Here is a 26,577-nt window from a genome sequence, read left to right on the forward strand (position 1 = left end):
GTCTGTGACAACCAGAACTTCATCCATGATGGAAAGCTCAAACAGTGAGAAGGCACCCAGGCAGAAAATGTTGCTGGCCAAGTGACTATTGACAACAGCGTCATCGGCTGTGTTACCTTCTTGTATGCTGCAGTAGTTGTGAATTGACCTCTGAGGGGAATGGAGCTGTCATAATACGTAGGAGGACTGGGCCAACACTGGGTAACCCAGAAAAGTTTACATTGGGAGTTTCAGCAGAGAAACCATTGCTCTCATGTCCACGTGGAAACAAATGTCCTGATATGCAATCATGAGATCAATAAACAACTTGGTAGCAACAGGACTCCTCTGGGGAACAATGGTCTGGGATTCATGCACTGTCCCTTTACGCGGGTGTGGAGTGGGGTTTGGCAATCCTGATGCTTGATGTCAGATGGTTTGGAGATGACCATCCTATCCACAATGAGTGCATTGCACCCAGTGATCTGGACAATCTGCACATTTGTGCATAGTAAAACAGATGGGAGATCCTTCTGCTTACACCAATGTGGTGCGACTGTCAGCTCAGAGGCCGTCAACACGTCCTAAAGTGATGAACCACGATGCTGTCATAGGGAAAAGGACTTACAAGAATTTAAACTCCTTGGTTGTGGGTAAACCACTGTTACCTGGGGGCAAGCCACAACACATTCACTTGTTGCCTGCACAATCTCAAAAGAGAGTGTGATTCTCAAAATATCGTCCAATGAAGGAGTGTATAGCTTGAGAGCAGTGTGTACTTATGGATCGGGAGTCAACTGAATCACCACATTCAAGAATCCACATACAAGGTTTTGAAAGAGAGGTTCGCACAAGTGAAATCCAAACATCAACTCAGTCCTTGCATATTTCTTCCATGACCTGTAAGGCTGACTTGGTTGCTTGTTGTACTGATGGAACTCGGGATGGGAGACAACCACACGCAATTGCTACGAATAATATGAGGTATGTCCACAAAGTAAGTTCCATTTGGTTATATAAAACAAACTTGTACAGATACAGAAAAAATATTTATTGTACAAAAATCTACAACTGTCGAACTACTTTTCTACAAAGCTTCCAAAATTTTGTAGGCACCTGTCATAGCTGGCATAAGTTTTTGTATGCTTTCTTCATAGAAGGTTGCCATCTGTGTATTTAACCATGTGGTAACATGTTCTTTCAGCTCGTCATCATCGTTGAATTGTTGACCACCAAGGACAGATTTTAGGTGTAAGAAGAGATGAAAGTCGATAGGAGTGAGTTCCGGGCTGTAAAATTTTGTGAACCTGTTCATCAGTAACCAGAGATGGGCATCCACTTCGTTCTTCATCATGCACTTGATCAAGGCCTTTATTGAACAGTCTGACCCATCTTCTAGCATTTTGTCCGTAAACCTTGGAGATTTGCCGATGAATTTCCTTGGGTTTATATTTCTTTGCATTTAGAAAACGAATCACAGATCTGATTTCACATGCGGCGGCATTTTCAGTTATGGCTGACATTATAAAAAAGCACTACAAAGCACATGTTGGCAGCAACGATCTGAAAATGGTGTACATGTCTTCTCCTTGAGTCAGAGTAATTGCTGCGCATGCTCGGAACTGCGATCGTAACGCTGCCGCGGGTAGAAATGGAAACAGAACTTACTTTGTGGACGACCTTCGTATTCCAAGAGCAATGAACACATCTCTTCAAATTTGAGGAAAACGGGATCTGACTGGACAGCCGACTTGTTTAGTAAGAAAACATTTCCTGGGAAGTCCAAGAAAGGAAGTGTGACTGTTGAAGAGCATCATCGAAAACCCAAAAAGTGGTAAAGTGCTGCTTCAGCTGCTGCATATATGTGTACCTGTCATCCTTGGTGTCATTAAATGGCAGAAACATGGGTGGGTGGGGCTCCACCTGGGAGGGACCACAGCCTGAATGGGCTGTGAACCCTCCACCTGGGAGCATTCTGACAAAAGCTGAATTTCCTGACCTAGCAAGACAGTTTGCCGTTGTAACTGCTGTTGGAACTGCTGTTGCTATTGCTGCCACAAGAACAGCTGATTCTGTTATTGTTCCACGAGCTGCACAAGTTTCACATATGTAAGAGACCATTTACTTTTCACCTCCTCATCAATAGTAGTAACCGGAATTGTGGCACTACAAAGAGACGCTGGCTGACTGACTGGGAGCATTAACGGTAAGACACTAAAAACCATGAAAGAGAACAACAGTGATGGACGAATGACAAGACAACATAATAGAACAACAAGCCCAGATTGGAAACCAAATCAAGAGGCTGAGACGTAGCAATATCAAGAACCAAACAATGCTTTGTATAATGAACAAGTAAGAATGCAGTTGGAACATGAATGAGATCAAGGTACCTGCATTACGAGCTTTATAGTGTGGCCACAGGCACCAATAGGCTGGCGCGAAGAGCGTGGCCCGCGCCTATCAATGAGACAGCAACAGCAGTGCTCGCAAATATTAGGAGCGCTGTCTAGTGACAGTCATCTAGGTCTGTGCATTCTGACGAGCTATCAAACTCATTGGGTCAGGAATACTAGAGGCCTTTAAAAAAAGTTTTGCTACTCTATCTTGGTCTGCTAGAAGTATGTGCCCATACCACCATAGATTGCTTTCCCGGATCTCAACAAAAAGTGCCACTCCATACCAGCTGCAGATTTCATCATTAGTCACATGATCACGAAGTGTCAGGCCAGATGCTCATCACCTTTGAATGTAGAACAATAATCGGTGAAATATGCAAGAGTCATAGTATATTGGAGTTTACATAGGAAATCAATAGACTCCGGCCAACAGACACCAAATCAACTCCATAGAGCCCCCGAGTGCAATTGCCAGTCTATTGAGAGTCAGACTAATGCTAGTTTGAATGTGAGGCACCAGGAACTGATTTGTACGAGGACTGTATGGAGACAAATGCACTGCACAGGCTTCAGCAGTTGACAGTTGACATAAGTCTCTTTCCTGACACCTCGGCACAGGGTTCAACAGATGAAATGGGCATACAAACACCACGACTGAATCATGCAATAGTGGCAGCACAAGAGCTCTGCTTTTTTGCAGACGACAAGAAATCAGCTGTATTAAACTGCTCAGTGATAAGAATCAGCAAGCAAAAATTCACAAAAGGGTCAATCCAAATGAAGTGGTCCAATAAAAATTAAGTTGGTTGCTTGACCATTTTTAAATATTTTAATTTTTTACATGTGATTACCCTATAATTGAGAAGTTCAAAACAGTTTTTTTTTAAAAAAATCTTACCTTTCACCTTTACTGAATGGCGGCCATTTTCGTTTGTAAGTGTGCGACAATGTTTCAGTTTAGAGATGTTAGCAAAAATATTAATATCTCTGCACTTTTTAGGCCCAAAAATAACAAACAAGGAGTGATTTGTGAGAGTCTATTTTTGCCTATAGTTAGATATCAGGCACTACTAGCCTCACATAGGGCAAGAACACTTACAAACGTTTCCTTAATTTTTTATGAATGTTTGAAATTTGAAAATTTTCAATATTTGTAGAATTAGTCATCTCACGTGGGACTGAATATAAAAATATAATTTTTGCACAGTTTGTACACATATATGATAGCAACGTACTGTAAAAATTTCAACACTGATATCTGACGTTAAACAAAGATATGAATTTTTGAAAATGAGCAGATAATTCACATTACAAATGACCTTATGGCTGTTGCCTATTCATGTGTGATATTGGTGGGATATAATCAATTATTATTGAAGTAAGGTACTGAATTATACACAAAAAGTGGAAAAATCACTGAAATTAACATTTATATTATTTTGACATACTTAAAATAAATATTTTCAATTAACATCCTTCGAGATGTGACTGTTCCTAAACCTGGTGGTGAATGTTAAGAACACTTATTTCTCCAGACAGCTTCTGTGATATAGAATATGACCTCCCAGTTGCTGTGATAAGCTCAAGCACTGAAAGTTTCCTTACAACATTTTTCATTGGTATCCAAACTTTGTCACTAGTAGATTTCTTGAATGATGTTCTTGGGCCAGTAGAGTGGTAAAAATGCACAAAAACATCATTGTTTTCCAAATTTATTCTTTCAACCACTGCAAGCCACCACTGTCCATCATATACACATGCAACTATGTCACTCAACATTAAAGGCAGAGATGTAATATTACTGACACAATGATCCTCACAAATTTCGGTTTCTGATGTTACATAGCATCAAACTAAGTTTTCTGTAATGCCAAGGAATTTGTGGAAATGCCTTGTTCCTTTTATTGCTATACAGTTTTTAAATCTGTTTTGAAGTGTTGTTTTCATATGCAGAACCACTTCTTCTTTCTTGATCAGAAAATAGGTAATGCCTTTAGTATTATCCTTGCGAAAGACGTACATGTCCTGTACTGTGAGAATTTGGTCTGTGGTTGGTCTTTGTAGGCTGCCTTTATTACTTCACGTTTTGTTCTACCTCGTACCCCATCACATGCATTTTTACCATGGCAAGATGCAGAAAAGTGCCATTCAGCCTCCAACCCAAAGTCTACTTTGTGGTTGCACAGATTTAAAAAATTCTTTTTGTTCTTATACTGACTACCACTCCCATCTGGAAAGTACATCAGCTTCTCAACCTTCGGAAAATTTTCTTTTATGTAATTTATTACTTTCTTTTGAAACACATGTACAGCCAAAATTTTGTACTTTCTTTTGAAACACATGTACAGCCAAAGTGTTGTGCTCCAAGTAGTTGTTTAGAATGCAAATTGAAGAATTGCAAACTTCATCTTTCTTCATCTTGTATTTCATCCCGAATCGCAAATGTAAATTTTTCTGCAAAAATCAGCTAGCACTATGCATTCAGTTTCATGAAGTTGGGCTTTTTTGTCCTTCAAAAACTGACTTTGGATTTAGAAACATAGTAGTGACTTTCGAGTTTTTGTAAGTTATCAATTAAAGATTCCAAGTACTGTTCCTGAGATTTAACCACTGTTATCATTTCTGTCCTGTCAGTTGTGACCCACTGTTTGAAGGTAATATTGTCTGGCATTTCCTCATCATATTCGTGAAACACTTCAATTAAAGTTTCCTTACCAGGGCATTTATTATACAAACTCATTATGCAGTCATAACTGTTAGTGTCACAGACCATTAAATCTAGTAACTCTTTGTAGTTAAGATCACAGAGTTTTGCAGCTGCAATCATCAGTTTGACATTTTGATGATATAAACTAACACATACAGGGTGTCCCTGAGGATCCATCCAAAATACCCCACTTAGGGCGGAGGTCACAAAATTTTGCCTTCCAATTTTGCATTCAGGATGAGAATTTTTGAAAACTACATAAAGTTCATTTAAACTTGGCAGCACTAGTCGTTTCTGCTTCATTTATAACAACTCTTTTGCTATCTTTGCAACCTGGGCACATTCTACTGTTTTCATTATCTTCAAAAAACTGCTGGATCTTTTTAATTGTTTCTTCACTTATACCTACTCCTTTCTTCTTTCCAAAAACTGGAAGAATGCCTTGCTCTTTCACTAATTTTTGGGTTAGTTTCACCAAACAATGAGAAATGTTGAATTCATGAACTATTTTTTCTCTTGACCATGAGTCATGGGGCACACTTAAAATTTTAACTTTTTCCTCTATAGATGTCACTGTACATTTAACTTTTAATTTCTCTATTAAGCTCAAATATTCAGTGTCAGATAGTGCTGGTGGTAGGTTTTCTTCTTCTTTAGAAATAATGTTGGTACCAGTATTATTAAAGCATGATTCCAATTCTTTCCTAATTTTGTCTGAAATTTGTTATACCTTATTTTCAATAGCTAATTTTCTTTTTCTGCTACTTAATTTTATTATTTGCGAAGCAGGAGATGCATCTAACTTAGAACAAGCAAAATCCAATATCCTAACAGCTTCCTCATTACGAATACAAATATCATTAACAAGGTTACATGAGTCTGGTTCTGGATTCACAACAAATATTTTTGAGTAACAACCTGGGCACAGGGAATTTCCAGGAATCACATTACATTTCACTTGGGAAGCTGTTTCACTCTCACATAACAAGGATAAATCTTCAAGTTTTATTTCCCTCAAACCTTTGGTAATAGGCTTTTTATGAACTTTAAGTGGATCGCAGCACTTTCTTCCAAAAATGTGGTTGCACTTCAGAATATATTTCTTCTCATGACACTCACACACTGATGTTACAGAAGAACTTACTCGAAATTTAAACAAAGTTTGTCTAACTTCATCAAAGTCATTGACATTTTTCAAGTTTTTTGAAACTGACCCGTAAAGTGTTTTGTGACACACTTCACTTGACAAACTGCCTATTGGCTTCTGTCTCGGGTTCTTCGGCCGACGTTCATCTAATGATTTTTCTGACGTTTCGCCAGCACGAGTGGCTGGCATTGTCAAAGCTTCACCCTCCATTGCCGGTGGTGAACTGGAGCCGAGCTCGCGGGCGCAGACTATATGTACCTGGCGCGCCAACGTCCGAGGGCTTCTCCGCGGTCATTTCCGGTGCAGTTCTTCTCTTGCTACCTGCGACGGTCGTTCGCTGCAGTACGGGAAGCCAGGATCCGTTGACCTTCAGGCTTTCTTCTTTCTTGTTCAAACTGTTCGCGTGTTTTTGTATTTCTACAGCTTCTCTGAACAAGCGCATGTGATAATGCTTCTCTAGAGCCAGAACTTCCGTGTCGGCGAATTTTATTACGTGGTCGGTCTCATTCAGTGCGTGCTCTGCCACGGCCGATTTCTCCACCTGCCCCAACCTGCAATGTCGCTTATGCTCTTTGATCCTGGTGTTGATGGATCGTCCAGTCATTCCGACATGTCGGAGGTGGGTAGTCTCCACGTGACCCATGAGTCTTTGCTCCATTACCATCCACAAGATTTTTATGATGATCAAGTCCGGGGACTGTGCTGGACAGGGAAGACGCTGCAGTTCAGTTGCATGCTTCTCATACTACGATTTTGTTGTCCTGGCTTTGTGAATGGGTGCATTGTCATCCTGAAATATCACATCATTATTGGGGAACATTTGAATCATGAGTTGCACCTGATCACCTAAAATGTTCGCATAGTTGTTGGCTGCAACACAGCCTTGGAGAGTAATGGTGGGACCAGTAAATATGGTTGCCCACACCATCACATTTCACCTCCATGCTAAATTGTTGGAATCAAGCAATCAGGACTGTAGGCTTCTTTTGGCATTCTCCAGATGTAAATCCAGCCCGATGTTGGGAATAACAAAAATGTTGACTCGTTGGACCATATGGTGTGTTTCCACTGATCATCCACCCAGGATTTATGCTCGACACTTATGTTTTATGCTTCTTTGTATTGGTTGTCGTCACTAATGGTTTCGGTATAGCAGCTGTTCATGAATATTCACTTTATGAAGTTCTCAGTGGACGGTGTCAATAGATACGGGTCTTAAAGATGGCTACTGTGCTCTGCAGTCATTTTAGCTGCCACAGTTTTGTGTGGTTTGACACAATTTGTATTAGCATACAACAATCCCTGTCATCTAGTTTTGATTTGCGCCCACTATTAAATTTATACGACGATGTCGTTCCATGTTTTGTGTAGGCTGTCATGACTGTTGAAACAATTGCTCTTGAAACATTCAATAAGTTGGCTACCTTGGTTACTGATGCTCCAGCTAATTGACCGTCAAACACAATCATCTCATTACTATCACTGTTCACATTATTTTGTCTATCCCCTTTATAAGGAGCTGACGAGGGGTTTCACTGTGAGAAGCGTGGGTGTTGGTGGATAGTGGTGCCTCAAGGTGGGAGTAGGATGTCAACAGTTTGGACAATTTATGGAGCTTGTTGGAGTGCAGTAATAGTCCTGGCCTCAGTCTCAGGTAACCCACTGTCTCCGCACCCTCCACCAACAGTTTCGCCCTCCTTTGTCCTGTCACCCCCTCCCAATCCACGTTCCCATATCGCCTTCATAATGCGCTGTTTCCCACCGACCATCACAATTGTGCTAGCTCATAATACCTACCACCCCTCCCACATTCCTAGCTGGCAAACCAGCTACCTCCCTCAGAGCCACTAGTCACTCAACCCCAGTCCTTCTCCCTGCCTGCTGCCTCCTTCTCCCTCTACTCACATCCAACACTACCCCCACCACAACCAGTCCACCACAGGAAAATTGCACTGGCACTGCTGGTCTAGTCAGCACCATGTACGAGCATAGTTTTGGTGTAGACACCAAGATATATTTCATGTGTGTAATAGTTTTTGAGCTATGCAATCTTATTAAGAAAAGTTTTCCATACACAGAAATTTATCCCATTTCAATAAACAATGTAACATTGGCCCTAATTAAAAATAAGAAAAGATTGTTGATGAGCTTTGAGGTACTACTGAGAATGATACAATACTTAAATGTCAGATTTTTACAATATTTCGGTATGAGTTGGTGAGTTTAAACTTCACACTTATTGCAAGTTAAATATTGGACAGTTCCATAAAAAGTTTTCAGAAGCTTACACACAGGAAATGCAATGCAATATAAAAATTTTGAAGGAAAAAAATATTGCTGTGACATCAACAGTTTGAGATACGACGTGATGAGTTTGAAGCTGTTTACAAATGGAAAAGTTTATCTGTTTAAAAAAAAAATTAGCATAGATCCTGTACTAATTAAAACTAAGAACAACTTTTTGACATGGTGAGACACACCACAGAGGTCTATACTGTACATGAAATTGAGATTTTTTTACTTGACTTTTGTGGAAGATAGAGGCTTCAAAGCAATGGTCCAGCAGAGAGGTGTTACACTTTTCAAAACATTCTTACACATTTACGAGGGCTATTCGGAAAGTGAGGAAAGATCGGTCACAAAATGGAAACCACTGTGAAAATCCTATGATGCTTTTCACAGACATTTTGGGCAGTGTGTCTAGTATGCCCATCTCTCGCATCAAGATGCTCTTTTCAGTTGTGAGCGCACTGTGGGCGAGTAAAGGTGCCTAGAACAACAATGTCTCCCACCAAGTAGGAGGGCCCACTGAGAGGCTTCGCCTTAATGAATTCAGCCACTAACACAATTGCCACGCAATTCCTTCTTCATGGCAATTCTTAGCCACACTCTGCAGGGGCAGTGAAGATACTCCTGCAGCCTTATTGATGAGAAGTGTTTGATCACCCACGACACAGCCATAATTGGCTCGTCCTGAATATCATCTCTGTTCACATGGAACGCTGGATATGAAGACAACACTTGGGCACAGGCTACGCGCTACAGACCAGCGTAGAGAATTATCAGAAAGTACAGGTGGCTGCCTTCTATCATGATGGTGTTGGAAATTTGGTATAACGCTCCGTCAAATGTAGGAGCAGCGATTATGTAGAGAAGTACCTGGAAGGTGTAGTTAAATGTGCAAAGGAAACAGCTTTGATTTTCACTGTGGTTTCCATTTAGCAGCCGATCATTCCTTACTTTCCAAACAACCCTCACATTTTTTACTTAATTTCAATTTTTATATTTCTCAGAGATTACATAAAGCACAAACAAGAATGCACTGCAATTCAGATGCAAAAAGTGACATCATCCAAATGGTGGCTGTGTTGTCCTGGCATCGCTGCAGACGAGTGAAAAAATTGTCCGTACACCTTTCAGGTGCAACAAGGGGAATTTCTTGAATAATGACATCAGAAAGAGCTTCAAAAGTTTGCGGTTTTTTAATGTAAACCTGAGATGTCATGTACCCCATAAGAAATAATCGTACAGAGAAAGATCTGGAGTTCAAGTAGGTCAGGCCACGTCCACAAAAGTAATGAGACGACATGGAAAATGTTGCTTTAGAAAAGCCATGGGTAGTCTTGAGGTATGGGAAGTAGTCCTATCCTGTTGAAATCAAACATGTGGTCAATCAGATATCTCAACAACATCGTGAGTTAGCACTGTGAGTTGACAGTCACAGTACATCCATTTTCTCAAGAGTCCAATGATGCCAAACTGGGCTAATTCACACCATACAGCTGCTTCTCCGTGTGTGTGTGTGTGGGGGGGGGGGGGGGGGGGGGGGTGTTCTCGTGAAGGTCCCATGGATTATTTTCCAACCAGTGCACCAATTTTGTTTGTTAACAGAACACCATATGTGAAAATGAACCTCATCACTCGCTATTAGAATACTGCCACTTTCCAAGGTTCCCAGCATCCTTTCTGCAAATATATGCTGCTACACATAGTTATTATGCTTCAGTTGTGGAACCACTATGATTTTAAAAGACTGAATGTGGAGGTCAAAGTGCAAAATGAGGCAAAACAGCATGTCTGAAATGCACAAAACGCGAGCTTGTCGTATCACTGAACACTGAGGGCTGGCCTCCACAGCTTGTCGAATTTTCTTGATGTTTTCTCCAGAGCTAACTGCCCGAACACCTCCCCAAACTGTTCCAGGTCTCTCTGTTCCTCTTGTTCTGAAGTTGTTGAACTACTTTATTATCACTGGGCGAGATGGGACAGCAACATGTCCACCAACACTGAACTCATTGTGAAACTTTCCCTGTGTCAGCACTAAAGAATGAATGGTTCCAAAAAAGGTGTTTTAAACAAAGACATGTTGTTCAACTGATCATGGCTCCATGGCTACTGAAATGGCAACTAATAGCAAATGTATATCAACCACTGCACATGTGCTAGCTCCCCCACCACTTATGTTCTGGCAGATTCTAAAACATATTACCTCCCTGCCGGATCCTGCGTTACCACAGGGAATGACGAACTGTGGCAACTGCCTGCACACATTACTTGATGAGCCAATGCCTCAATTTTGGACCTCAAATGTCAATTGCCAACTAGTTTAAATCAGACTAATAACGAAAGCAATCTCGTTTCTTTCTTGTGAGGCATATCACCAGTCAAAGCTTTTTTGACATATTTTTTATCAATTGTGGTAGTGCATTTCTTCCCACAATTTCGCAGCTAAAATGAATTAATGATCTTTAAATACATTATGCTTCGGTAACAGCAGATGGTGGTGTCATATGTAGATAAACAGCAAATCCTCTGCAGCAAAAATATACATATACTTGTGAAAATTGTACAACAAACTAGCAAAGTCAAGCTTACGCAGCTTCATCTGATAAACACCCTCACTGGCAGGAAGTTAATTTTAGAAGAAGAGAATTTTATTTCAGTGCTTTGGGAAATTTATGTAACATCTGAATATCTTACGAAAGTAAGTAAAAGCCTTTCATGGATAAATAAGTGGAAAGAATGTGAAATGGAACATAAAAATCCCAAAATGACCAAGTTTGCATAAGTTGTAGGAATTCTGTACTCACTACACAGAAATTTCTACATGTGCCACCAAACGTAGGAGGAAACTGATTTATATGTGAGTGATTCAATTCTATTGGCTTGTGATTTTGTAGTGATTCGAGAATTTCTGTGTAAATTCTAGAACCACTCGGCTTTCTACCGTCTCAACCACATGATATTCTGGATATAAGTGTGGGATGGTAGAATCCTACCTACTGCGCCTCACATGTTTGCATATGCAGGTTTAAAATCAGTCGCGAGAAAGAAGTAGACGTGGCGGACGAACAGCACCGACAAGTACCTGTCGGGCAATCCATAGATGTTTTACCGGGTGTGTCAGGAAGAATCATGGAGTTTATATGCAGCTCTGTGCTTTTTGGGTCATTGACTACTGTTATTAACACAAAGACAGTTGAAAAAGAACTCTTGAAAACTCCTGATATAACTTTCCTATAGGCAAGACTTCTTTTCTGATTTATGTTAAGAAAAGTTATGGAATCAAAGCCAACTTTCTTTTAACTGTAATTTAATTTGTTTCTGACGGTTGACTGTATGAGGGATTTACTAGAAGTTCTATATTTATGTTGAAAGTAAGAGTTTTATTGTGTATGAAAGTCAAATATGTCGTTAATTGGCGAAAAGCAACACAACTGAAGTTTGTGGTAAACAACAAGAAGTCTGAAAGGTAACTTCCCAGTAACTACTTATTTAATAAGTAAAAAGAATCTAAAAATTCCTGCACCTAGCGTTATTCGACGGAGAAGAAGTCAAGATGGTTTTCAGCGGCTGGCTATACAGTAAAGAAGAGTGGCTGCAAATTCCAAGTAAGTCACCTCATAAAGAAGTGGAAGGTGGTTTGGGGGAACAAACCTAAATAACCCAGATTCAAAATCACACTAAGTCGGAAACATTAGAATTTGATTCCATACACTGGTATAAACACCAAGTATGATTCAATCCACAACTGTAGTTTGTGGTAAACAACAATAGGTCTGAAAGGAAACTTCTCATTAACTGTTTCTTGGCAGATGGCTTGGCGTACCTATAAGCTCTACGTCATACACTTAGGAATAGGAAATGTTCATGCCTGGAAAATGACTGCAGCAGGGCAGAGCAATTACATCAGTGATGGAACTAAAAAATAACAAGTAGATGGGAACTTGGCCATGGACTTCAACATGGCCATGCCCATAACAATTGGCAGCTAAAAGTGACAATTCTGATCCTATCACATTTCTGGGAGAATTTGTTTGGCAGATGAATCAAGTGGCACATCCCACTGGCGGGAGAACATAAACAGACGAACCAACAACAGTGAGCCATACAAAAAGAGGACCAATACTTTGCACAACAATGCTGTTCTGCTTGGGCCTTGGAGAAGAACATTCAGAAGCAGTGCAGTTCTGTTGGAGTCTTGAAGGATTCAATATGCTTCACTAACTAATGCTGTATCAAGATAGTAACCTTATAAATTTCTTATCGTACCACCTGGTCATTTTTAACAACTGAAATCTTCATGAATCTTCCCATCCTCATTCACAGACCTTAACAATGATGAGAGAAATGTGAGCTTTCTCAGCTGCCCAGGTGTCGCTGCTATCTGTAATATGCCATCAACCAGCCCTGGAAGGTAGTAATCTTTGGCATTTCTTAAGCTTCATTCCTTATGTAGCCAAGAACTCAAAATCCCATATGATGTGCATCTAATGTTACCCAGACAAAAATTCCCTGGGAAAATGTTACTCTATGAACAGCAGGTCAATATTTGTTTCTCCCAGTCAGTCATTCAGTTGTGAACAGTTAATCATGTTTTAATGCTCATTTCTAATGGTTCAACACATGTGTTTGGCAGTGTTACATGTTTCACTGTCCAATACCTTATATTTGCATACATTATTCTAAATTGTACACACACAGCAGTATGTTTTAACTCGCTTGTAGCAACCAACCTGAAATCCAGCTCAATGCATTACTTAAAGCCTTTAAGGCTACACTACCCCTAGAAATCAAACATTATAAAAATTCAAACCTCAATGTGCTTTTTATTAAGTCAGAATATGCCTGTCATAAGAAAGATGGCTTAGCTGCCATGTGCTCTTATATCAGATTTGCATACTTAACATTTGATGCCCTGCATGGGGCCTGCAGACATATAAAGTGAATACAAGAACAATATATGAAAACTGAGGCTACAAAGTTCCAAGAGCCACCATTATGCCATACATGCCCTTCTAACCATGTTGACTGAGACAAGTATGCTCAAAAATTTCTAGATGGTGTAATCATGTCCATGGGAATTAGAAGTAGAGTATTTTCATAACTTCCAAAAGCGAGCGTGTAAAGTGAATGTCAAGCCAATAACTTTACTGTGACATGGAATGTATGTATATGCAGGATTGAATTGCAGTTACAGAAAAGAATGAAGGAGGGTGAATATGAAAAAAAGTAATGAGATGTGATGGTGGTGGCGATGATGATGAAGAACTGTTAAGTCTGAAATTTACATGGAAATCATGTGAAACTAGACCTTAAAATACTTTCCAGTAATTTGGTAAGCAGCGGCTGAATGATTAATAAGTGTCTTTCATGATGAAACATCTCAATTCTACAGAATAACATGTTCTACTTCTAACCAAATAGGTTAAAGAAAGATGTATCTGGAAAACAGAAAAATTATTTAGGTAGTTTTTTAGGTTTGCCAGATGTGCAGATTTGGTGTAAAAAATGTCAGTTCCGAACATCAACAAAGCACAACGGGTAGTATGTGTCTCCACCTGCTGTGGAGGACCAATAATGCAATGGCATAGTGCTTGGTGGTGCCTTGGAAGCCACAGAGCAAAGGGCACAGATGATAATTTCAACGCCAGAACATTTGAAGATTATACACAAGAACAGTTGTTCTGAGATGGCAAATCAGTACAGTATCTACATCTACAAGGATACTCTGCAAGTCACATTTAAGTGCCTGGTAGAGGATTCATCGAACCACCTTTACAATAATCCTCTACTATTCCAGTCTCATACGCTGCACAGGAAAAACAAACACCTATATATTTCCATGTGAGCTCTGATTTCCCTTAGCTTTTTATTAAGATCGTTTCTCCCTAAGTAGGATGGTGTCAAGAAAATATTTTTGCATTCAGAGGGGAAAATTGGTGATTAAAATTTCGTGAGAAGACTCTGCCACAGCAAAAAACACCTTTATATTAATGATCTCCACCTCAAATCCTGTATTATTTCAGTGACACTCTCTCCCCTATTTTTCGATGATACAAAACAGGCTGCCCTTCTTTGAACTTTCTCGATATACTGTGTCAGTAGTTATATTTTTCGTTTTTTTGAGGATTTTGGAGTTACAATATTCAGTCTCACTAAGACAACCTTGTCTTCACTAATTCCTGTATCTGATTTGACACGTGTTATTAGCTCAGGATTATTTGTTGCCACGAGATCAAGTGTGTTTTCACAACTGTTTACTATTAGCGTGGGCTCATGAACTAACTGCTCGAAATAATTTTCAGAGAATGCGTTTAGCAGAATGTCAGATGATGTTTTATGCGTACCTCTGGAATTAACCCTCAAGCGGGCATGCCTGTGTACAAAGTGCACCAACCAAAAATAAAATTATTTTGTGTGGTTCCATTTTTGTTTCTAAACTGCGAACCTATACTTACTCCTTCAGTATTGCTGCAGGTAAACATTTTCAACATTTGTTGCTCAAGAAAAATTTTAAAACAGAAATCTCAAAAAAGGACACCACGAACTTTAATGTTTGTAGTTGCTGTTTTGATATCAGGGGTATCAGGAAGACCCTTCACAACAGATGATAGGCAGCTCACATCCTGGAGTGGAGGGGGCCAGAGGGGGGAGGGGGGGGGGGGAGTGGCCAGGCATAAAAATCATTTGCATGATTTTTATCAATGTGATTGAGCTGGGCAGTGACAGAAGGAAAAAATACGAGTAGAGCACCCTACTCTCTCATTCTTTCTTTACATTTCTAAGCTCTTGTAATATACAAATAACTGAACTTATCGGTGACTCAAGGTGTCTGTAAAAGGTTTCCATTTACTCAACAGACAATTTGACAAGTGGTCAGTATTCTGGATGAGAGCACTGTGTGTTATCATAACATTACTCATTCATCTGCTTAATGAAGAACAATGTCTAAGTCAAAAAATAATGTAATTCATCACACGAACAGAAAGACTGCAGCTGCTTACTATAATTATTGTTAAAAATAAGGGAGTGTGTTTCTCAAAGAAAATGATCTTACTTTCTTCAGCAGTCAAACAACTGTAATACGGTTCAAGTGCAGCAAATAGTCTTGTCTCGTCAACAAATGGCAAAAGAGCTACTCCTTGCCATGCAAATTTTTTGCCATTCAAATCAATTTTAAAATCTTCAGGGTAGAAGTCAATTATATTGGAGTCCTGGAAAAAAATTAAAAATCTATCAATGCAGTTCACACACATTTTATAAAACAATTATTCTATTTTATTTACATTTCTATAGACAAAATGTTAGTCATATACTGACATGAAACAGAACAAATGAGTAACAGTAACATCTGCATTACACTAACAATCAACTCTATAAACTAGGAATGTTACAATATATTCCTATTCAAGTTTCTAAATAAATGGCAGACCGTACTGTCCACATACAAATTGAAATTTACAAGAATACATACAGAGGTAAACATCATAATATGATGTGAATAATCTAATGGAAAATTAAATTAATTTGAAATACGAACTGAAACCGTATCGGCTTGGTAACTACTCCTACTTCGAAGATCTGAATTGTTAAACTTCGAAGATCTGAATTGTTAAATTACATTGTTCTCTTAATCTCAAACAGCAAGTCACCGTGTCGACTAGGGGAATGGAGCACTTACAATTGAATAATTTGTCATGCAATATTCCTACATTTGAATTCAGTGCACAGTACATACATGATGCTTTTCAACAGTGATGATACTTTTATGTAAGTGTACATTTTTGAAGAATGTCCTTTGATGTTTGTGTGTTCAGTTTGTACGATAACAGTACATAATGTCAAGTGTCAGGCAACTAATAAGCAAAAAATGATGAGATGATATTCTTCTGATCTATGAGGTAATGTCAACCCAGGTGAAGTAATAGGAAAAAAAAACTGAAGCAACTGTTGCACATGTGCAAAACAGTTATCTTTCTTGTGATGCCAAAAGATGAGGCCACTAACTTACAAAATCACATTGTTTTGTGTGATTTTAAAGATATGAGTTTTTAAAATAATGAGACAGAAGTTTCCCATAGTGAATCGTAACACTATGAAGTGAAAAACTTGTGAGAGAACAGGGAACCTGTCATCTGATGCTGGTAAAAGAAACTAAACCACCACAATGCTAAAGAGGTTACTTACAATTTTACATTATTTGTTAACACTTTCACTTTTTACTGAGAGTGAGAGAGAGAGACAGAGAGAGAGAGAGAGAGAGAGTGCGTGTGTGTGAGTGTACTGGTACTCAACACAGCAAGGTTATCAGTATGTACTAAAATTGTTACACACAGTGGGAATCAAGCCAATAAAATGACTCATGCACTTGGTCCCTTCTAACTTGCACGGACCCAAACAATCACACTTTCACACACATCTTAATACAACGAAGAAACAGTGAAAGGTGCTACACTGGGGATTAAAACTTAAGGAAACCAACAGCACAGGAAAATGTGACTGGCTGACCACTTACAAAAAGTGTGGGTGAGCCAGTCACCCTGTTAACACCCGATGACCGTCTCCCTAAAAGATAAGGAAACATGTCAGACATTTCACAAAATTTTATAATTAACCACATTCACTTGAAAGTCACTTAAAATTAAGGGCAGATCTTTTGGAAAATATGCTACTGTCCTCTGGCCTGAAAATAAAACACAGTCTTAATAAAATGTGGTGCACAGTGATCTGTATGCCCCAAACACTACACATTGAAGGGTCCTGTCACCATAGCAAGTAGCCATGCATCATAGGGTTGTGGCCTATGTGAATACAAGTAAGGAAGACTTCATTTCTTCTATGTGGCTGAAAGGAGGTATGCCGTGGCCACGTTGTAATTTTACTAGATGGAGCTTATTGTCTCTCACTTCCAGTCACTCATTATCTCACTGACCCATGACTCTATATTTCAACAGCAAAGTGATAGCCTGCCAGGGGATGGCACACCAAAGTGACTGAGGATCATGACACACCTCCTAGGCTGCTACATCTGCCCTTTCATTCTCCGAAATACCCATGTTCCCTGGCATCCAGCAGAAAGACACCTCCTTCCCCAGACTTTGCTGCTGGAGGAAAGGAAGGAGGAAAGGAAGCAGACAAGGAAATTAGCACTCAAAACACATCTCATCTGCTCCAGTGCCAGCAATATCACATATAATTCTGTGCTGTAGACAGTAAAGTCTCCAGGCTGTCAGATCTTGAGGACACAATCAGGGAGAACAAGGGAACGGCAGCAGATGCACAAGATAGGAATGTGGCACTGATGAGCATATTCTGGATGCATGCAAGCAGGGTAGTGGTGGATAGCGTATGATGACGTGGTGTGGATTGGGAGGTGGAGGTAGAACAAAGGAAGAGGGATACTATGGACAAGATGATGTGCATGCAGAATGAGTAAGTTAGGGTCATGGAGCAAAAACATAGATGGGTGTGGGGCAGTGGCCCACAGAGACTGAGGCCAGGAGGATTACACGATCAAAGGATGTGTCGCAAGGACAACACTCATCTATGTAAGTCAAAGCTGCTGGTGTTTGGAAGAATTCAATTGGCCTGGGTTGTGAACTGACTAATAAAACTGACCACGTTGTGCTCAACAGTGTGTTCTACCACTGAATGGTCAAGCCTGGTCTTGGCTACAGTTTGGCGGTGGCATTCATTTGGGTGGAGAGCTGGTTGGTGATCATGTCAATATAAAATGCTGTTTAGAAATTACAGTAGAGCTTGTGTATGACACGACTGCTTTCAAATGTGGCTCTGCAACTGTTGGGATAATGTAAGCATGTGGCAGGACTGGAGTAGGATGTGCTTAGCAGGTGTACTGGACATATATTGCTTGGGTCTTCCACAGTGTATCTGACTCATATGGCTTAGTGTTACAGCTGGTGCAGCATATAAATGGGCAAGACTACAGTTCACCTGTTCCAGTCTGGGATGGAGGCCTTAGTAAGACCTTCAGCATACTGCGGTAGGGATTGCTCATTACGGCATATTCACCCTTCAAGGGTGGCCACACTGTATGGTAATAACTTTTTGGTGTAGAATAGAAGTCAGCTATCAAAATTAAGGCAGTGTAGAAGGTTAGTGTGCTTAGTATGTAAAGAGTTTTGGATGGAACTATAAGAACCGGGGGTGGGGGGGGGGGGGTCAACATATCAACACACAGGAAGGTGGTCCCACTATCACTTCTAATTGTAATTTGAAAATCTGAGATAATTTTTGTTGCTTTTATAACAAATGAACATTTGTTACAAAATAATACTTCAAAAGAGAACTAAACAGATACTTACAGGATCACTCATAAGTTTAGCCCATGGTGCAGGGACATGGGAACTGCTAGCAGCAGGAAACACACCCATCAACTGTTCAAGTGGTCGAAACTGAAAACAGAAACAACCAGAATCAGACACAGTAGAATGGATATAATGTTCACTTTAGTACTTCATGCAAATAAAAGACCTCCTTAGGTAATTATTCTGCACAGTCCAGTCAGTTAGAATCCTTGCAATGTTTACAACAGATAAAATAAAATAATTCACATGCATCATTGTTGAGAGAGAGGTTAATACTCACTGGTTTTGTTCCCTTTTCAAATTCTGTTGACAACACACTTATATTGATAAAATCTGATGCAAAAGGAGCATAATGATATGGAAAGTACCACTTCCATGAAGCACAACCCTAAAAAGAAGAAATACATATTTACTATAACAAAAATTTGAAACTATTTCCTAACACTGTGATGTAAAATTTGACACTCCAAATTACAATAAGGTATATAGAAATTCCATATGTATTACTGATATAGTTATATAACAGCTTTTTACCAGACAATGCATTGAGTGTTCACCAAAGAATCTAATCAAAACTGTGAACTCCACTCTGGGGCCAGGTGAAGATTGTGCCGGTCACACAATCTCAAACCAAAAATAATGAGTTTATTCTAATGAGCCAAATGGTTAATTTAATCTAATTTGAAGGATTTTATGGAGCCATCAGAGTCTAAGATATCTAGTCACTGAATGAGTCACTATATAACTCACAAAAACCAAAAAGAAAGAAAATGATATCGAGTGTCTGAGCTCAGTAGGAATACGGTAGGATTTATCAATGTTGATTAAGCTCATTTACTCGGAAAACTGGAGCCACTGCATTCACTTCTGGGACATTTGAGACTATCAATCAAAATGCATCACACTAATGTCATTGTAGGAAGTTACGAATTGCTGCCACAAATGGGAAGAGTCAATAGTGGGTGTGACCATTGGACAGCATATTCAAGCAGATGATACAGTAGATGTCCACCGTTATGAAGATGGCTGAAAAAGCAGCCAAGCTGCCAGCTGGTCAACAGCAGGCACCTCATTCTCTGTCACTCTGCACACTCACAGCAAATTGGTCAGCCCACCAACTACCAACTGTGCTGCTGCATGAGCACTTGACGACGAGAAAATTCCTGAAAGGGTTCCGACAGAAGGCAACGAACAAGAGAGGCCACAACCACATCAAACACTCACCACGGGAGGCATATTTTGGAACTCCACATTACCCAGAGGCAGAGGTGACCTCTAAGAAGATACTCACAGTACAGTGCAACAGACACTTTCCCAGGCTGCTTTGAGGCCGACAGTTCCTCTGACTCACAGTCAGTCCGACAAACTGTGCCAGGCAGCTAATGACCCAATGATACAACTGTTGTCAAATCATAATATTCACAGTAACAATGTACTGTATGTCGACACATACAGGTCTCTTCAGTTGATGACATTTTTATCCACAATGTAAACAGGTCTCCTACAACAGCATATTTCCAGGTACATTGGGCTCTCTCAATGAAAAGCTGACAATACGAAAAAATGTGTTGATCTCACAATTCACAGATCTTACTCCACTATGTGTGTTTGATATCAACTGTTGGGGATTTCAGATCTGTTGAACAAGGTATGCAATGTACAGAGCAATATAACTCGGCAGCTGTGGAAGAATAATGGACTGGTTTCTGTGAGTAAGTACATCTTTCTGGCTGAACGTCTGAAATATTTGTGCACTTCCTCCTAAATGGTGATGGCATCAGTTAGAACGATTATGCACAGGCTTACTGCTCTAGGGGCCAGTATGTGCACAGACACAAGGAAGTCTGCATGCCCACTGACCTAATTATACACAATGAATATGGTCACAGTAAAAAGTTCTGGTCACTTATTCACTTGTTTCTGTACAGTGTATAATAGGTTTGAACCCTCATAGCTTCTGCGAGACGAGGTTGGCGTAGGAGAGAAATTCTTGGTGGGCCGCATCAAACCAATTGATGGAAAAAAAGCTTCAAAAAAGAATTAAATACTTCCAACATGAGGCAACTGTGATTTAGCGTGCGAGCGTGCCGCATTGTGGGCTTCACTAGAAGGAGCTTATTGTCTGTCACTTCCAGCTACCCTTGCTCCCATCGATGCAAGAATATGTATCTCAACAACAAGGTGATAACACGCAAGGGGACGGCACGGTGAAAAAACTGAGGATCGAGACCCTCTCTTTTGCTTCTACATCTGCCCTTCTGTTCCCCGCAATACCCATGTGCCCTGGTACCCAGCAGAATGACACCTCCTTCCCCAGACATTGTGGTTGGAGGACAGTGTCCTGGATATTCTGGACTACTTTATCTGCTGGATACCAGTGTTGTAGAGAGAGAAGGGCACTCAGAGAATCGGAACAGACAATAAATTTAGCACTTGAATATCTCGTCTCCTCCAGTGCCTGCAAGATTGCATATAATTCTGTGTCAAAGACAGTGCAGTCATGAGGCAGTTGGATATTGAGGACACAATTAGGAAAGAAAACAGAGCAAGCAATGGAGTCATCCCCTGTTGCAACCCATCCATAACGATAGCTATAGAGTTGTGGTGCTCAGTTAAAATGACCTTAAATAATGTATTAAAAACATATTCTGGAGTGCAATTTCTCATGTACTGCACAATATTTAAAATTAATCTGGGCCTCTAACAAAGATGGCATGCGGTTAGCACCCTGGACTTGGGGTTGTACATGCTCCACACCAAGACTCCAGCACACACTGTACATGGACACAAAATGGCACTGCTGCTCATGGACGATTCAGAAAAGACATTCCAGTGATGGACGAGCAACAGAATGGTACGCAGGTGAAGTCGGAGCTGTGAGGAACTTACATGTCTGATGCACCATGAAGAGCTTCCACTGGATGGTTAGTGGGGGTTCCCCAGCCTCAGCAAAGAGACTGGGTGTGGGAGCTGCTTCTGTAAGCACCAGTGGCCAGCCTTATCGTCTCATGATGGATGACGTCAATATTCTTCAGGGAGGGAGACTTCGCTGACCTGTACACTGCATATCCATAGTCTAGCTGTGAATGCACGAAAGCCCTATAAAACTGGAGCACACATGTCCTGCTGCTTACCAAGATATGTGACTAAGGCACCTTACAATATTCAGTGCCTTCTGGATTCTGGCTTTCAAGTTTCTTAAGTGTGGAAACCAAGACAGTTTGGAGTAAAAATGAGGCCCTGAAATGTCACTGAGTCTTTAAAATGTAGAATGGTATCCCTCACATTCAAGTCAGGTAAATTAAAAATACAATGTGAATGATTAAAATTAATGTACACACACTTATCTGCCCAAAACTGAAAACACATCTTTGCAGACCACACCTCTAACCTTTGCACTGTAAGCTGCACCTGACAATTCACTGTTGCAACATTGGAGGAGGAATAGGAAACCGCAAAATTGTCCACAAATAAGGAACACTGTATGGGATGTCGTACCATAGACGTGATACTTTTTATGGCTTCAGCAAAGAGGATAACACTTAAAACACAGCTCTGAGGAACATGATCCTACTGCTCAAAACAAGCTGACCGCATGTCACTGAGGCGTGACCTAAAAAATCACCAAGACAGGAAAGACCAGATGAAGATGGGGAGGTGATCACGAATGTCCCAGTCATGGAGTTGCACGAGAATACTATGTCTCCAAGTAGTGTCTTGTGCCTTATGGATGTCAATGAATATACCAAGACAGTGATGTTTACACAGGAAAGTCTGCTGAACAGTCGCCTCTAGTAGAGCCAGGTTGTCAAAGTGGATCGAAATCTCTGGTATCCACATTGAGAGCAGCTAAGGGGTTGCCTGTCTCTAACAACCAGATGAGACAATGGTTAACTATTTGTTCCAGAGGCCTTCCTACAAAGCTCGTTAAGGTGACACTCCAGTAACTACTGGGACAAGTGCGGTCCTTTCCTGGTTTGAGGAGAAGTATCAAAATTGCCTCTCCCCGCAAGTTGCGGAAGTGACCTGTCTGCCATATTAAATTAAAACATTCGAGATGGATTTCTTTTGATGTTATAAGTAAATGCTGAAGTATGCAGTACCAGATCTGGTAGTGACCAGATGCAGTATCCCAAGTCTCAGCACTGACTCCAGCTCCCACATGGAGAGAGGGAAGTTGTAAGGCTCAAAATTTTGGGATCTGAATTCCAATTTGCCCCTCTCTGCAGTCACATAGTAGTGCAAAATGCCAGATCCTGGCTGGTATTGGCAGTAGTCACTGCAAAACGCTCTGCCATCATGTGAGCGACCTCTCCAGACATTTTTTGGAGACATCCCTGGTTCAGTACTGCTGCTATTGGTAAACAACTGTGTTTACCAGAAGTCCTCCAAATGACTTCTCATACTTTTTTAGAACAAGTGGTATAGTTAATGGAGTCCAGGAATGCTTGCCGCGACCTTTTCTTGCTCTCCTTAATTGCATGTCATGTCTCGGCTCTTCCAACTCGAAAAGCTGGCATTTAAACCGTTAAAGATCTGTACGTTTGTCCCAGATTGCTCCTAATATGACCTGAAGACACAGGAATGGATAAATCAGCAGCATGATGGATTGCTCGTGTGATGTGGTCCACCCATTCCAGGATGCTGTCGTGGTGCTATTAAAAAAACAGTTGTAGTTGCATAACGTTCTTTATTAACTTAAGAACTGTGTGTTTTGCCCGAGCAGGGCATCATCAGGTTATGTTTAAAAAATCATAAATTTTCTGCCAAAAGCATTATACCGCATGTAACATACTAAAAGGCAACCTCATGGAGGCGACAACAGGACTGGTAATGCGAAACAGGACCTCGCACACAAATTGTAAACACAGCTGTATACTACAACAGTGCCAGAGGCCGCCGGTATTTAATAGTGGATACATATGTATAGTGCATACATATGTATGTACTATGTGAATACCAACAGCCTCTAGCATTGTTGTTGTATACGGCTGTGTTCACAGTTTGCACACGAGGTAATACATACACTATGTGAATACGGATGGGCCTCTGGCACCGTTTTAATATATGGCTGGTTTACATTTTGCACACGAGTTCCTGTTCTGTGCTGTTATTCTTATCATTGCCCCCATGGGGTTGCCTTCTAGTACATTTTATGCAGTATCATGCCTTCTAGACAGATGCTTTTTGGCGGAAAATTTCTGATCCTTTAACGGAACCTAATGATGTCTATCCAGTTGAAACACATCATTATTAAGTTAATAAATAACATTCTGCAACCTATGATTGTTTTTTAAATAGCAGCAATAGAAGGTTGCAGTACCACCATGCCAAGATGGAAAGGAATAATTTTTATGCAGTCATGGTGTTCAAACACAGCCAGCTGTCTGATTCTCATCCAGTTATCCTTGCTGAACATCCATTTCGGTGGCTTCTGTTCAGTACGTGGATCCACAGTGGGAAGGAAGTGATCACTGGAGTGAAAAGTCATGTTTTCCACCGTGATGTTTCCGCAAGGGCTGCAGAGCAGAAAGAGAGGCTTGGAATGACCCAGTAACAGATGAGAAATGATTGGGGCTGCCGATGCTGAGGTTACACAGTTCCTGAGATAATGTGGTTCTACAAGACTCGACCCCTGGGGCAAGTACAGCTAGAGCCCCTTAATGCATTATGGGCACCGAGTAGGAGAAATGGGTAAGCGAGTTGTGCAATAAGGCCTGCAAGAGCCTCAGAGTGTACCGCATCCTGCAGAGGTAAATACCTGGAGCTGATAGTGATGATCTGAACCATATGAACAGCAATGGCTACTGCTTGTAGGTCAGTAGCCCTAGAGAGAGCAGAGGACAAATGTGTGTCACTGAGAAACAAAGTAACCCCTCCCATGGCTCTGTCCCCAGTTAATTCATCCTCTCGGTGAAGGGTGCTGCCCCATAGCACAGGGGCATCAGTGGCTTTAAAAGGTGTTTCTTGTCAACACAGACACAGAGGGCATGGTTATGCCAGGAGTTTCAATTCAACCACATGTGTCCTGAACCCATTAAAGTTCCCCTGTAGTAAGAGAGCCTTTTATCCCAGCAGCAATTTCACTCCACCTTTCCACCGGGAAGAGGAACCCATAGTGGGTGGAGGCTAAATCCTGGGGCGAGATGAATGCCCTAGGCCAACATCAAGCTCCATCGGTTCCGAAAATGAATCATGAGAAATGTTGGAGAGAGCAATATCGAAACTGTGAGACTACTTACCTCCAGTCTGCATCAGTGGTTAAGTCTTTACCTTTGTCTTTGATTTTTTGCCCTGGGCAGGTTTCGGAGCCACAACTGTAGCAGTGGTAGTGGTAGCTCTGGCTAATGTACCAGACTGAAACTTTGGAGGAGCAGATAGCCCCACAAAGTTGGCTACCATGACCCTGTATGATGTTCTGGGGTGAAATGTAGGTTTCAAAGTAACTGTAGCAGCACAAGTGTAATGAAAAAGGCAGGTACTAGTGCTGACACTAGTAAGCTCTGTTTGTGCAACAGGCTGTTTGACAACTGAAGCAAAGGCAGTAATGAATGTGGGGGCCTATGTGGCCTTATTAATCTTCTTGGCCTCACCATAGGGAATCCGATTTTAACATTTTGATCTCTTGTATCTTCCATTTTTCAAGGAAGACACAGCTGCCCCTACTATAGACAGGGTGAGATCCAGAACAATTCACACTCTTTGGAGGAGATAAACATCCAACTCCTTCATAGGCAGCCTTACAACAATTGCCAGAAGTGGCTTATCTCTTACACCCAAGAGTGATGTGCCCAAAGAGCTGGCATTTAAAACAGTGCATTGGGTTGGGGTCTTAGGACTGTATGGTTAAGTGAAGAAAACCCGCATTAATATGCACATGGAGTTTCAAGCTATTAAAAGTGAAGATGAACAAGTTTGATTTGATCAGATCGCCTTCCACCCTTTTCATGATATTCTGCTTGCCTACAATGCCTTTCTGGGGCCACTCAACCTTCAGATCTTATTTAGGGATGTCTACCAGGTTCCTGCCAATTACAACATATTTACTGTAATTTCAGGTCTCAATAGCACATCCTCCAAGGATTTTTGCCCTTCTGCAGGTTAGTCACTTGTTGGGAACTTGAAGTTTTGACTACAAGCATCTCTTTCCACAATCACTTAATAGTTTTTAACGTACCTTCATTTCCCTCTAACCCATTTTTCAAAGCTTCCTTCTTTCCTTTTAACTAATAAAAACACACACTGACTGGCAGCATGCATTCTGTTACTACAGTCACTAAGATTCTGAAACACACCCAAGTCTAGTGGACTAGTTACATGGACCCTTGTATTTGATTGGACGTTGGTACCTACCAGTGGCCGACCCATTCTGCTGGCAAGTGGAAGAGAATATTTTGAAGAATGCATCTCGGTCCCACGAGCAGCTAGGGAAATAAAAGTCTACCTAAACAGAGCCCTCTGTGCCTAGGTACACCTTATACAACTGAGGTGCAGCAGGTTCGCCAAAGGTTGCCCGCTAACGACTGTTCCACCTCAAGAGCCATGCATTTCATCAATGAGCATCACACTATCATCATTTCCTGTGACACACAACGACTACTGTTGTGCCATACGTTTGTCACTGATGTATGGCCAGAGCTTAGGTGACAAGAGGACTGGCGACACGTAACAGCTCCCACTGCAGCAAACCTCACAATGAATGCTGAGCTCCTAAGGGCAGCATCACCTGGGTAC

The 26,577-nt window shown here is 40.8% G+C and overlaps 1 protein-coding gene across 1 annotated transcript in view; it reads right to left on the reverse strand.

Moving 5' to 3' along the window:
- The window catches only part of LOC126258544 (5'-3' exoribonuclease 2 homolog), a 460,812-nt gene that overhangs the window by 281,109 nt on the left and 153,126 nt on the right, over positions 1-26,577 (reverse strand). Inside the window, exons 11-13 of the mRNA XM_049955650.1 lie at positions 19,124-19,231; positions 18,841-18,930; positions 15,573-15,729 (exon numbers count right to left, since the gene is read on the reverse strand). Coding sequence (XP_049811607.1) covers positions 15,573-15,729; positions 18,841-18,930; positions 19,124-19,231 — 355 coding nt within the window. The remainder of the gene's footprint in view (positions 1-15,572; positions 15,730-18,840; positions 18,931-19,123; positions 19,232-26,577) is intronic.

The sequence above is a fragment of the Schistocerca nitens genome, chromosome 1, assembly GCF_023898315.1.
Source record: "Schistocerca nitens isolate TAMUIC-IGC-003100 chromosome 1, iqSchNite1.1, whole genome shotgun sequence".
NCBI classification, from domain to species: domain Eukaryota; kingdom Metazoa; phylum Arthropoda; class Insecta; order Orthoptera; family Acrididae; genus Schistocerca; species Schistocerca nitens.